The sequence below is a fragment of the Stenella coeruleoalba genome (assembly GCF_951394435.1).
Source record: "Stenella coeruleoalba genome assembly, chromosome: 1".
Classification (NCBI taxonomy): domain Eukaryota; kingdom Metazoa; phylum Chordata; class Mammalia; order Artiodactyla; family Delphinidae; genus Stenella; species Stenella coeruleoalba.
The window spans coordinates 151,235,453-151,249,821 of NC_137169.1; the positions used below are offsets into that span (position 1 = coordinate 151,235,453).

The 14,369-nt window shown below is 34.9% G+C and overlaps 1 protein-coding gene across 31 annotated transcripts in view; it reads left to right on the forward strand.

The window, feature by feature from the left end:
• AKT3 (AKT serine/threonine kinase 3) overlaps positions 1–14,369 on the forward strand; it is a 395,069-nt gene that overhangs the window by 255,405 nt on the left and 125,295 nt on the right. For 30 of the 31 annotated variants that reach the window (XM_079905016.1, XM_079905021.1, XM_079905022.1 and 27 more), the window contains 2 exons: positions 1,700–1,765; positions 3,138–3,206. In XM_079905016.1, coding sequence (XP_079761142.1) covers positions 1,700–1,765; positions 3,138–3,206 — 135 coding nt within the window. The remainder of the gene's footprint in view (positions 1–1,699; positions 1,766–3,137; positions 3,207–14,369) is intronic. The other variant, XM_079905024.1, reaches the window with a different exon arrangement.

The following is a 14,369-nucleotide window of genomic DNA, read 5'->3' on the forward strand; positions in this document are numbered from 1 at the left end:
TAATCATTGAATTCAGTTCTATATCTCAAAATAGCCACTGTATAATCCTTAATCTTGTATTTTACATTCATTATATGATTCTCATAAACTGCAGTATCCACTTCTCTTTTTTATTTTTTCCATTAATACTGACCACCGTCTGACTAACTGGAATGAAAGCTCCATGAGGGCAGGACTTTGGTCTGTGTTGTTCAGTTGCCCTGTCTTCAATGGGTAGAACAATACCCAGAATATATTTGTTTCATATCTATTGAAGGAATAAATGATTGAATGAGTGAAGTCCCACACATTTGACATCTTGGAATTCATTCCTATGATAAATAGCTAAGTTCAACAAACATTAATAAGTACCTACTGTATGTTAATCATTATGCTAGGCACTGTGGGCACAGAACTTAGTTATGGTGTCATTTCTGCTTATTTATTTTGTATTAAGATATTTGGTATTACTTTAATTAATTTAGAAGTTATAGTATGATATGACAGGGACTTTCATACTGTTTGAGCACTTAATTCTGGTTCTTATTAAACAAATAAGACTGGAATGCTTTCTTACCCATACTTTATTTCACTGGTTTTAAATACTATGTCATTACACTTTACTTTCTGTTCAGACAGAATTGGTCTCTCCCTCTTGGAATGGGTTTTGGATTTTAGCATCTTTGATCAGTCTATTGCTCATTTATCTGCTAAGTCTAACTAAGGTCAGATGCTTTTATAAAAATAATAAATATAATGCAGTGTCCTAATGTTCCCTTGTCTTACTTATAACCTAACTGTGATTTGCCAGCAATATTAAGAAATTGATCCAGTAAGGGCCTTGTTCAGGATCTTGGCAGCAGCAGAGACCAGAGATGCTGTGTTAGTTTCAGCAGTTGTCTTCCTTTCCTTTCATTCTTTAAGATAGTGTTATTTTTAAAATATGAAACATTTTTCCAGTTCTCCATATGTTGAGGAAATCTTTCCTAGTTCACTTTTGATGTCAAGATGAAATTTATGTACAAGATTGGGGAAATACACTCTTAGTGTATTTTTGGTTTGAAATATATGCAGATTTAAAAAGTGTCACCTAGAATAGGCTGTGACCTTTTTTTTAAAAAAAAAAAGAAGCATGCTAAAAAAGCCACAAGCAAAAATATACAGCTTTTATACTCTGTTTTTATTTCTAAAATGTATAATTTAGAATTAAATCTCTTTTTTTTAAGAATTAAATCTTATACAGGTACTGTGTCCCCCTTTTCAATAACTGATTTTTCTTTTAGGTAGAAGACTTGCAACAAATTCTATGATCTTTAATGAAATATATCCTTTAAATCCCCCTGAATACAATGTAATACAGACATGGAAATATTAACTACTCCATGCCTAGCTGTTAACTTATAAGGCATTCTCTTCAAGGGGAAAGGCTTACTATTTCATTTTCTGTGTCCCTGATAATTTTTGCTGATTATTATATCATTATTGCTATACTTTAAGTATGACTGAATTTATATGAGTTTATACATTATAGCCATCTGATTTAAATCACTAATTTGATTTTTTTTTTTGGTGGAAGAGAAGCTTAGCAATAAAGGGAGCATGTGTTTTAAAATCTTTTTCTGTGTCTGTGTTTACCTCTTCTGGTCTTAGAGAAATAGCAAAATTTTTATATTATTTGTGCTCAGAACATATATTAAAGGTTTGCCTTTTTCTTTTGTAGGATGAAGTGGCACACACTTTAACTGAAAGCAGAGTATTAAAGAACACTAGACATCCCTTTTTAACAGTAAGTGCTTAGAGGAAAGATGTTATAACATTTTATATTTAAGGGAGTTTTATTATAGAATCTAAGCTATGAAAAATAACATTTTAAATAACATTTATTTAGGTATGACATTTTCTTTGTAGATAAGTCAGTTTGGGGGAAATTATTAGAATGTATGGATTAAGTTTACAATATGCATGCATTTGTAGTCCTCTCGTTATATACCCATGAGTTTTTTGAGATTTCTTTTTCTTCCCATAACTTTCACTGCCTTAAAAAAAATAGAGCAAATACATTTAAAAATAAATTTAAAGATAGCATTTAAGTTAAAAATAGGATAAGTCATGGTACATTTTCTTCATTAGATAAAGTATAAACTGTGACTTAAATACATATAACTTAGTTATTTTGAAACAGACTTATTTTTTTTTTAGTCCCGTTTAGATTGCTTGTAATAGAGGCATAATTTGCAAAGTTTCTGTGTGTTCCTGGTTCCAATGAAGTGTATTAAGATTAAAAATCACAGACTTTCAGGGCTCCCCTGGTGGCGCAGTGGTTGAGAGTCCGCCTGCCGATGCAGGGGACACGGGTTCATGCCCCGGTCCAGGAAGATCCCACAGGCCGCGGAGCGGCTGGGCCCGTGAGCCATGGCCGCTGAGCCTGCGCGTCCGGAGGCTGTGCTCCGCAACGGGAGAGGCCACAACAGTGAGAGGCCCGCGTACCGCAAAAAAATTAAAAAAAAAAATAACAGACTTTCAAAAGGAGAAACTTTTAAAGATTTAGGATCATTTAGTAGGTTTTTTCAGAGGTATCACCAGATACATAGACCTACTTTGTTACATTGTTGTGTGTTTATTTTTCAAAGTATTAAGATAGTTGGCTCTAAAGTTTTAATATCTTTATAACCTATAAGATTATCTGAAACAACTCTATTGGATTGCATCATGTAATGCGACCTCTATGCAAGAAGTGATACTGAAACTATATTAGAAACCCAAGTATAACCACTATAACTGTACTCCTAAGACTTTCCCTGAAGTAATTTGTAGGCCTTACTTTTAAGGTCTCATGGATAAGAACTTTAGGGACCAATACAGTTTCAAGTAGATGACATAGTAGATTGAGAAGTGCTCATAACAATTACTAAGTTTATTTTTAGTAAAAATCATAATTCTAATTTTCCCCAAATAATACTCATTGCTGATCTTCACAAAATTTGTTTTATATTTCTCATAAACTTTTACTTAAGCATTCTTAAGGGAATAAATACACTCTTAAGGAACAAAAACAATTCATTTTATCAATCATGCTTACTGTTTCTAAGTATTCTCTTTTTGACACCATTGTAAGAATGTAGGATTATAATATAACATTTTTTCTTTTTCATTTCAAGTCCTTGAAATATTCCTTCCAGACAAAAGACCGTTTGTGTTTTGTGATGGAATATGTTAATGGGGGAGAGGTGAGTCAAGAAGTATAACCAGCACTTGCATTTGCATGGTAGTATTGTTATTTTTTAAAACTTATTTACAATACAAGTTATAATGTAATAGTTCTCTACTTCTTGATAGGGATTTGTATAGCTCTTTCTACTATTTTAGTAAATGGGAGCTGAATAATTTTCTAATGAAATATAAGGATCATTTATTTTTTACAATGACTTCTATGTATAGGAACGTTTAATCATACTCTTTTTTCTAAATTTTTTAAATGCAAAAAAATGTTACTACAGATATGATTTTTAAAATCATGGTTTTTAATTTTGAAAACCAGAAATAGAGGGTTTATGATGCTTTACATAGTTCTTCCTAAAGATTTGTGAAACTTATGAAAAATTATTTTGTGCATTTTAAACTCTGTTTAACAATAGGCCATAGGCACATTGTGGTTGAGTTCTGCCTTCTTCTACATAGTAGTTAGAGTAACTTTGACTGTATGTAAGGGATTTTTAAGGAATTTTGTAGTTTTGAAGGGAAATTCAATCATTTTAGTAGTATATTTCACCTATTGCTTTATTCTTTATCCTTTCTCCTCCCTATATTTGATCAAAATCAATGTGGAGGAAAAATGTAATTAACTGCACTAGTTAACTGGAAATATTTCACATTGTGAGTGTTCTGAAATAAGTTTAATTATTGAATAAGGGCTTGTATCTCACAGACCTTAAAATAGTCTTATTATCTGAAAGGAGGGAAGGAAGAGAGGGAAGGAGGAATGGAAGAAAAGAGAGGGTGAGGGAGGGAGGAAAAGAAAGAAACAAAGAAGGGAGGGAAAGAGAGGGAGGGAGGGAGGAAGGAAGGAGGGAAGGAAGGAAGAAGAAAATATCCCTTATACAATATTTTCCCCTATAGAATTATCAGACTTATAGGAATTAGTCCATTGCAAAAAATTCATTCGTTCATTTGGTAAACACATTTTGAGTGCCTTGGCAGTGTGAGTTTATCCAAATGTGTTAAGAATTTATAATTTATCTTATAACTGTATTACAAATTAGAATATATAGTGAAAGAGCTTTAAATTTATCTTATAAGTGTATTATTATATAGTGAAAGACCTAAGTGTTAATAAATTCATAAAAGAAAATGTGTTATGGATGATCTAGTATTTAGGGTAGGCTTAATGAGATTTCATCAGGGGAACTGATTTGAGAGGATATTTCAGGCGGAGAGGATGATATGAGCAGAATCACTGGTAGGCAAGCACAGAGGAAGAAGTTGAGTAGTTAGATTATAATAGCCCAGGCATGGGACTTCTCTGCTGGTGCAGTGGGTAAGAATCCGCCTGCCAGCGTAGGGGACACGGGTTCAAACCCTGTTCCGGGAAGATCCCACGTGCCGCAGAGCAACTAAGCCCGTGCACCACAACTACTGAGCCCTCATGCCACAGCTATTGAAGCTTACACGCTTAGAGCCCGTGCACTGCAACAGGAGAAGTCACCGCAATAAGAAGCATGTGCACCACAACGAAGAGTAGCCCTGGCTTGCAACAACTAGAGAAAGCCCACGTGCAGCAGCAAAGACCCAACACAGCCAAAAATAAATAAATAAAATTAATACATTTATTTTAAAAAAAGACATATCAAAAGTGACTTTTGGTTGGGATCAGGAAAATTAATATATACAGTGAGTTTATGAAGAATGTGTTAAGGGTAAAATTATAAATTTGGGTTTGGAAAGCTTTTTCCTAAGGTTCTAAGAAAAACATATGTGGAGATATCACAGAGAATAAATAAAGGGTCAGAATATGGATACAGATTTGGGAGCCATTCCCATAAAGACTGTAACTTAAGTTATGGAAGTGGATATTTCCTATTTTGTGGGAAATGAAATTGGTGAAACTTCTATGTTAGTATCTATCAAAATTAAAAGAGCACGTATTCTGGGACCCAGCAATTTCATTTCCAGGAATTTATCCTACAAACATACTCACAAATATACCACAGAATAATATACGGATAAATATATTCATTGCACTATTGTATATTGTAGTACCTTAAATGAGCATTCAGTAAGGAGACTGCTTAATCAGTGTTACATCCACGCAGTGAAATACTTTATATCCATTAAAAAGAATGAGGTAGCCCAATATGGGCTGAGACAAGATAATTTCTAAGATATGTTATGAAATAAGAAAAACAAGGTGCAGACGGAATATAAAGTATGCTTCTATTGTGTTAAAGTAAGACCATATATATGTGTATACATTGAGTATCTCTGAAATTATGTACTGGACATTATTGCTTACCTTTGGGAAGGCAAGCTGAGTCACTGGGGAAAAGATGGGAGGACAACTTATTTTTCACTTATTTATTCTTGTGCAGCTTTTGTATTTTGTGTATTAAAATTGAAGGAAGGAAGATAGGCAGGCAGATGGATGGAGGGATGGATGGATGGATGACCAGGGGAGACAATATTACGTAGGGAAATGATAAACTGCAGGCAAAATCTTGGAGAAGCACTCTTAAATTGCAGAAGTACTCTTAGACAGTATCATGTGTTTGCATCTATTACAAAAATTAGCACATTGTTTTATAATTATGTATTTACTTGTCTATCTTTCCTACTAGACTCAGAGCTCCCTAAGGGACTTACTGGTATAACTCTGGCACCTTCAAATATGTATTGGATGTTTTGAATGAGTAAATAAGTGAATAGATGAACAGATTCCCTCAGGGAACAGGGATGAAAGAAGTTAGCAAAAGTGGTAAACTAGGAACTGCTGAGAAATAGGAAGAAAAATAGAAAGTAATATGGTATATAGTTTACTTTAGAAAAAAAGCTGAAAATGTTTTTTCAGGAGGAAGTATCTTTGAGTGTATTTATAAAGTACATATTTATTATGAGCAGGGCACGCTGGTAGATACTATGGGGCATACAAATCTCAATTAAACATAACTTTTACCCTCAAAGAGTTTATGATCTAGTGGGGAAGATTAGGTACAAAATTTATACTAAGTGTAAAGTGATAATTATCACTTTTATCAGAAGCATAGATTAAGGACCATGGGACTTCACAGGAAAGAAAGAAGAATTTTGGATGGTGGGATGAAGGGAAGCTGCCTAGAAGCTTAGTAGAGGGAGCTAGGTGGCACCTGCACTTTTATTCTAAACCTAGAGTACTTCGGTGCTTAATCAATTGATGACTGTTAAAAAATTTTTTTTTTTACACAAAAGCATATTTTCAGACTAGCCAGATGGTTTTCTTTAGTGATGGGATTATTTCACCTATTAAACTTATCTGAGAAGGAAATCTATATTCAGTATATGCTTATGGTGACTTATTTTATTTTGGTTTTGCTTTAGGTTCACCATGCCATTATTCTTCTCAGGGATGCTTCCTAGAAATGCAGAAAACTCAATTGCTGTAGAAAAACTACTAAATGTAGAACTTATGTTTTTGAAATAAGATTGAAGTAGAGAGAATTAAAGTACAGAAATCTACAAATTCATACAAACAATCCATACCAACACTTACTGATACACCATGAGTTTCCCAAATGTGGAATGTCTGTGTGGTATCTAGGAAACTTGAGCAGAGAATACTAGCCTGTTGAAAAGTAAGCTCTGGTAAGTTGATAGTACTCACCCAAATGGCAGCATCCTCAAATCTCTTTCTCTCCAGTGTTTGCCCAGAGATAGGCTTCTTTAGTGGACCCATTGAAGTTAATTATAACTAGCTAAGTTTTCACGCAATTCATATTTATTGTCTGTTGATTTTTAATTAGCAATAGTATTCTTTTAGCCTATGTTCTGGAATGTTTATTTTGAAGCATAAGATCAACAGCTGAGACATTTCTTTTCTTATACTTTCTTCACATTTTTGTGACTATCTGGACTTCTTTCAGCCTGATAGACCGCACAAGAGTTTAGCATGCTCATGGCCATGCTTGTTATTATCCCTGCATTTGCCAATATTGTTTAAAGCACTACATAATCTTGGTGGAAGTAGATTATGAGAGAAATACTGGTTGTGAAAAATAAACAGTGGCTGCTTATAGGCGTATCAGTACAATGGAGTCATATAATAATTTTATTTAATTTATATGAATTCAAAGAAATAGGCCCAGCAAGAGATAACATAGATAGATAGGAAGGAAGGAGGGAAGGAGGGAGAGAGGGAGGGGAGGAAGGAGAGTGGAAGGGAAGGAAAGAAGGAAATGGTGATTCTGCCATTCCACTTGCTGAGTATATTCAGAGTGACCTGAAGATGAGAGAGAAATTTGCTATTCTTTTATTCCACATCAGTTTCTACTTGCCATCCTTAGAGTTTCATGGGATATAAATTCTAGTGCTTAAAAATACGTAGTTTTTATAAAACATTGTCATTAAGTGCATTGTAAGTAGAGGTGTTCATCTAAAGAAACTATATTATTTCAATGCTAGAGGAAAAACTGCTGAGCTTAACTATATTGAGACAGTATATTGGTCTTCAGTGTAGTACCTTCCTAAGGAATTTCCAAGGATGATTTTGGTTATACCTCATAATCTATGTGTTAACTTTAGAACCCACTCCATTATAGTCCATTTGCCTATTAAATATTTAATGAGTAACTACTATGAGTTGGAACTCAGAGGATGTAGAAATAAGGAAAATATGGTACTTTACTTTAGAAGATGAGTATCTAATTGGAGAGACAGACAGGAAAATATACATATGCAGTGTCATTATTGCTATGAAAACACTGGTTGCTGTGGGATACAGAGAATGCCTATTTGAATCAATCCAAAAGGAAGGAGGAGAATGCCAGGGTAGGAAACACTTCTTAAAGTAGTTGCTAAGCTAAGTCTTGAATGTAACTGTAAGTTACATAAATAAGGATGAGAGGGAGAGCATTCCTACACAGAGAAAATAGAATGTTTAGAGTGTGATGGAGCTCATGCAAGCTCTCCCTGATCTCCCTAGATGTAGCACAGTATGGATGATGCATAGAGTCCTGCAGAGAAAAGCCAGAAGAATCTAACCAGGTAGGTAGGGTCATGTTAGGACAGATCTCTCCCAAGTAATTTAGATTTTATGCTGAAGGCAGTGAAGCATCATGGAAGGACGTCTGTATGAAATGTTTTACAAAGAAGACTTTGGTAGTGGTATGAGGCATGTATTGGAAAAGACAAAATTGGATACAGGGAAACTACTTAGAAGCTACTGAAGTTGGAAGGTTTTGGTAATCCGATCATAAAAATGATAAGGTTGTTAATTGAGCCAGTATTAGTGAGAAGGAAACAAATTCTGATGGTGTTTAGGTACTAGAATTCCCAGGATTTAATGACTAAATGGAGAGAAAGGGAAACATCACACAGTTTCCTATTTGCTGCTTGGGGAATTGTGTGGATACTGGGCTGTTTGTAAAATCAGGAAACACAGTAAAAGGAATGAGTTCTGAGTTGATCATCCTGTATGTGAGTTACCTCATGGGGATCTGAAGGAAGTGGGAGAGTCAGGTCAGACATACAAATAGACTTCAGCAGCAATGCGGAAATGAAGGAAGAGAAGAAATGTCCAGTGTGAGAACAGTGTGTAGTTAGAAAAATAAATGGCTAAGAATGGTGCCTGAAGATACCAACATCAGACATGTTGGTGATGAGAGAAGCCTAAGGAGGATTCTGGATAGAAGGAGCCAGACAAGAGAAGCCTTAAAAGTTAAGGAAAGTATATTAAGTATAAGAGTATAGTAAAGATATACAACTGAAAGATAGCAACTGAATTCATTGGATTTGACATCTACTACTAGTTTCTAAGCAGAGTACCATGGATTCTTCTTTTTTTCTGGCATGATGCAAGGTATGTACCTTGGCTATGGTATAGAATATACAAGGGTTGGTTTGGAGCTCAGTAGAACAAGGTTATGAAAGTTCAGTGAAACCGTTGGTGGACAGTAAGTCAGCATCTGGAGATTATAAAAGTACTCTAATAATGTGACCAATCACACTGCTGCTGACATATCCAAGCCACTCTCTTTTTGTAGCTTAAGTATTATCAAATTCATATGAGAAGCAGAAAAATATTGTGGGGAGAAAAAGTAAACTGAACACTGACTAAGGTGTTTAGTTTGATTTAGAATGTCTCTACTTAGGACTCTTTCCCAAAATCTTACTCATAGCCTTATTTCTTTCAGGCCTGTAAACCAAACCTCTATAAATCCCTCTCCAGGCTGAAATCTCCTGGAGGTTAAGAGATTCATTAGTGGGGAAAGGAAAATCATTACAAAGATTTTGTAAATAATAAATGTTTCACATTCTTCTATATTCTTTATGTGGGTACAACTGAACCTAACACTTTCCATTATTTAATATTCTTGTCCACATTTTAGTTCATTGTACACTCTATAGTAAGCCCTTTGATAAAATTCATTTTCTTTTTGCATATGACTTCCAGTTTCATGCCAATCTTGAGATCCTCTCATACTTATTTCAGATTCTCATTATCTGGCTGGCATTTTGTCTTCAATTATCTAATTTTAAATTCACATGAGACAGAAGTGCCGGCAGTCAGCATTCTAGTTCTACTTACTAATTTGTGGAGGTGTGACTTGGGTGATTTTTCAATTAAAAGTATCATTTCATATTCATAGTGATGATTTTCTAAATTTTACTAAATTTATAGATATATAAATATTTGTTGTCAAGAGTCTGACAAGCTAAATTCTTTACTACTTTAGTTATTAATATATTACATAGGTTTTATCAGAATTCTATTGTTTTCACCCAAAGCTTTTTCAAAAGTCTCAAGACAAGAAGGATGCATTATAATATTCACATTAGCACATAAAGGTAAAATAAATTCGGGAATTTTTTTTTACATCTTTATTGGAGTATAATTGCTTTACAATGGTGTGTTAGTTTCTGCTTTATAACAAAGTGAATCAGTTATACATATACATATGTTCCCATATCTCCTCCCTCTTGCGTCTTCCTCCCTCCCACCCTCCCTATCCCACCCCTCTAGGTGGTCACAAAGCACCGAGCTGATCTCCCTGTGCTATGCGGCTGCTTCCCACTAGCTATCTATTTTACGTTTGGTAGTGTATATATGTCCGTGCCACTCTCTCACTTTGTCACAGCTTACCCTTCCCCCTCCCCATATCCTCAAGTACATTCTCTAGTAGGTCTGTGTCTTTATACCTGTCTTACCCCTAGGTTCTTCATGACATTTTTTTTCTTAAATTCCATACATATGTGTTAGCATACGGTATTTGTCTTTCTCTTTCTGACATACTTCACTCTGTATGACAGACTCTAGGCCCATCCACCTCATTACAAATAGCTCAATTTCGTTTCTTTTTATGGCTGAGTAATATTCCATTGTATATATGTGCCGCATCTTCTTTATCCATTCATCTGATAATGGACACTTAGGTTGTTTCCATCTCTGGGCCATTGTAAATAGAGCTGCAATGAACACTTTGGTACATGACTCTTTTTGAATTATGGTTTTCTCAGGGAATATGCCCAGTAGTGGGATTGCTGGGTCATATGGTAGTTCTATTTGTAGCTTTTTAAGGAACCTCCATACTATTCTCCATAGTGGCTGTACCAATTTACATTCCCACCAGCAGTGCAAGAGTGTTCCCTTTTCTCCACACCCTCTCAAGCATTTATTGTTTCTAGATTTTTTGATGATGGCCATTCTGACTGGTGTGAGATGATATCTCATTGTAGTTTTGACGTGCATTTCTCTAATGATTAATGATGTTGAGCATTCTTTCATGTGTTTGTTGCCAATCTGTATATCTTCTTTGGAGAAATGTCTATTTAGGTCATCTGCCGATTTTTTGGATTCGGTTGTTTGTTTTTTTGTTATTGAGCTGCATGAGCTGCTTGTAAATTTTGGAGATTAATCCTTTGTCAGTTGCTTCATTTGCAAATATTTTCTCCCATTCTGAGAGTTGTCTTTTGGTCTTGTATATGGTTTTCTTTGCTGCGCAAAAACTTTGAAGTTTCATTAGGTCCCATTTGTTTATTTTTATTTCCATTTCTCTAGGAGGTGGGTCAAAAAGGATCTTGCTGTGATTTATGTCATAGAGTGTTCTGCCTATGTTTTCCTCTAAGAGTTTGAGAGCTTCTGGCCTTACATTTAGGTCTTTAATCCATTTTGAGCTTATTTTTTGTGTATGGTGTTAGGGAGTGATCTAATCTCATTCTTTTACATGTACCTGTCCAGTCTTCCCAGCACCACTTATTGAAGAGGCTGTCCTTTCTCCACTGTACATTCCTGCCTCCTTCATCAAAGATAAGGTGACCATATGTGCATGGGTTTATCTCTGGGCTTTCTATCCTGTTCCATTGATCTATCTTTCTGTTTTTGTGCCAGTACCATACTGTCTTGATTACTGTATCTTTGTAGTATAGTCTGAAGTCAGGGAGCCTGATTCCTCCAGCTCCATTTTTCATTCTCAGGATTGCTTTGGCTATTTGGGGTCTTTTGTGTTTCCATACAGATTGTGAAATTTTTTGTTCTAGTTCTGTGAAAAATGCCAGTGGTAATTTGATAGGAATTGCATTGAATCTGTAGATTGCTTTGGGTAGTAGAGTCATTTTCACAATGTTGATTCTTCCAATCCAAGAACATGGTATATCTCTCCATCTATTTGTATCAATTTTAATTTCTTTCATCAGTGTCTTATAATTTTCTGCATACAGGTCTTTTGTCTCCTTAGGTAGGTTTATTCCTAGATATTTTATTTATTTGTTGTTGCAATGGTAAATGGGAGTGTTTTCTTGATTTCACTTTAAGATTTTTCATCATTAGTGTATAGGAATGCCAGAGATTTCTGTGCATTAATTTTGTATCCTGCTACTTTACCAAATTCATTGATTAGCTCTAGTAGTTTTCTGGTAGCATCTTTAGGATGCTCTATGTCTAGTATCATGTCATCTGCAAACAGTGACAGCTTAACTTATTCTTTTCCGATTTGGATTCCTTTTATTTCCTTTTCTTCTCTGATTGCTGTGGCTAAAACTTCCAAAACTATGTTGAATAAGAGTGGTGAGAGTCAGCAACCTTGTCTTGTTCCTGATCTTAGCAGAAATGCTTTCAATTTTTCACCATTGAGGACGATGTGGCTGTGGGTTTGTCATACATGGCCTTTATTATGTTGACGAAAGTTCCCTCTATGCCTACTTTCTGCAGGGTTTTTATCATAAATTGGTGTTGAATTTTGTCGAAAGCTTTCTCTGCATCTATTGAGATGATCACATGGTGTTTCTCCTTCAATTTGTTAATATGGTGTATCACGTTGATTGATTTGCGTATATTGAAGAATCCTTGCATTCCTGGAATAAACCCCGCTTGATCATTGTGCATGATCCTTTTAATGTGCTGTTGGATTGTGTTTGCTAGTATTTTGTTGAGGATTTTTGCATCTATGTTCATCAGTGATATTGGCCTGTAGTCTTCTTTCTTTGTGACATCCTTGTTTGGTTTTGGTATCAGGTTGATGGTGGCTTCGTAGAATGAGGTTGGGAGTGTTCCTCCCTCTGCTATATTTTGGAAGCATTTGAGAAGGATAGGTGTTAACTCTTCTCTAAATGTTAGATAGAATTCACCTGTGAAGCCATCTGGTCCTGGGCTTTGTTTGTTGGAAGATTTTTAATCACAGTTTCAATTTCAGTGCTTGTGATTGGTCTGTTCATATTTTCTGTTTCTTCCTGATTCAGTCTTGGCAGGTTGTGCATTTCTAAGAATTTGTCCATTTCTTCCAGGTTGTCCATTTTATGGGCATAGAGTTGCTTGTAGTAATCTCCCATGATGTTTGGTATTTCTGCTGTGTCAGTTGTTACTTTTCCTTTTTCATTTCTAATTCTATTGATTTGAGTCTTCTCCCTTTTTTTCTTGATGAGTCTGGCTAATGGTTTATCAATTTTGTTTATCTTCTCAAAGAACCAGCTTTTAGTTTTATTGATCTTTGCTCTTGTTTCCTTCATTTCTTTTTCATTTATTTCTGATCTGATCTTTATGATTTCTTTCCTTCTGCTGACTTTGGGGTTTTTTTGTTCTTCTTTCTCTAATTGCTTTAGGTGCAAGGTTAGGTTGTTTATTCGAGATGTTTCCTTTTTCTTAAGGTAGGATTGTATTGCTATAAGCTTCCCTCTTAGAACTGCTTTTGCTGTATCCCATAGTTTTTGGGTTGTTTGTTCCCCATTGTCATTTGTTTCTAGGTATTTTTTGATTTCCTCTTTGATTTCTTCAGTGATCTCTTGGATATTTAGTAGTGTATTGTTTAGCCTCCATGTGTTTGTATTTTTTACAGATCTTTTCCTGTAATTGATATCTAGTCTCATAGCATTGCGGTTGGAAAAGGTACTTGATACAATTTCAATTTTCTTAAATTTACCAAGGCTTGCTTTTGACCCAAAATATGATTTGTAGTGGAGAATGTTCCATGAGCATTTGAGAAAAATGTGTATTCTTTTGTTTTTGGACGGAATTTCCTATAAATATTAAGTCCATCTTGTTTAATGTATTATTTAAAGCTTGTGTTTCCTTATTTATTTTCATTTTGGATGATCTGTCCATTGGTGAAAGTGGGGTGTTAAAGTCCCCTACTATGAATTTGTTACTGTCGATTTCCCCTTTTATGGCTGTTAGTATTTGCCGTATGTATTGCGTTGCTCCTATGTTGGGTGCATAAATATTTACAATTGTTATATCTTCTTCTTGGATCGATCCCTTGATCATTATGTAGTGTTCTTCTTTGTTTCTTCTAATAGTCTTTATTTTAAAGTCTATTTTGTGTGATATGAGAATTGCTACTCCAGCTTTCTTTTGGTTTCCATTTGCATGTAATATCTTTTTCCATCCCCTTACTTTCAGTCTGTATGTGTCTCTAGGTCTGAAGTGGGTCTCTTGTAGACAGCATATATATGAGTCTTGTTTTTGTATCGATTCAGCCAATCTGTGTCTTTTGGTGGGAGCATTTAATCCATTTACATTTAAGGTAATTATCGATATGTATGTTCCTATTCCCATTTTCTTTGTTGTTTTGGGTTCATTATTGTAGGTCTTTTCCTTCTCTTGTGTTTCTTGGCTAGAGAATTTCCTTTAGCAGTTGTTGTAAAGCTAGTTTGGTGGTGCTGAACTCTCTCAGCTTTTGCTTGTCTGTAAAGGTTTTAATTTCTCCATCAAATCT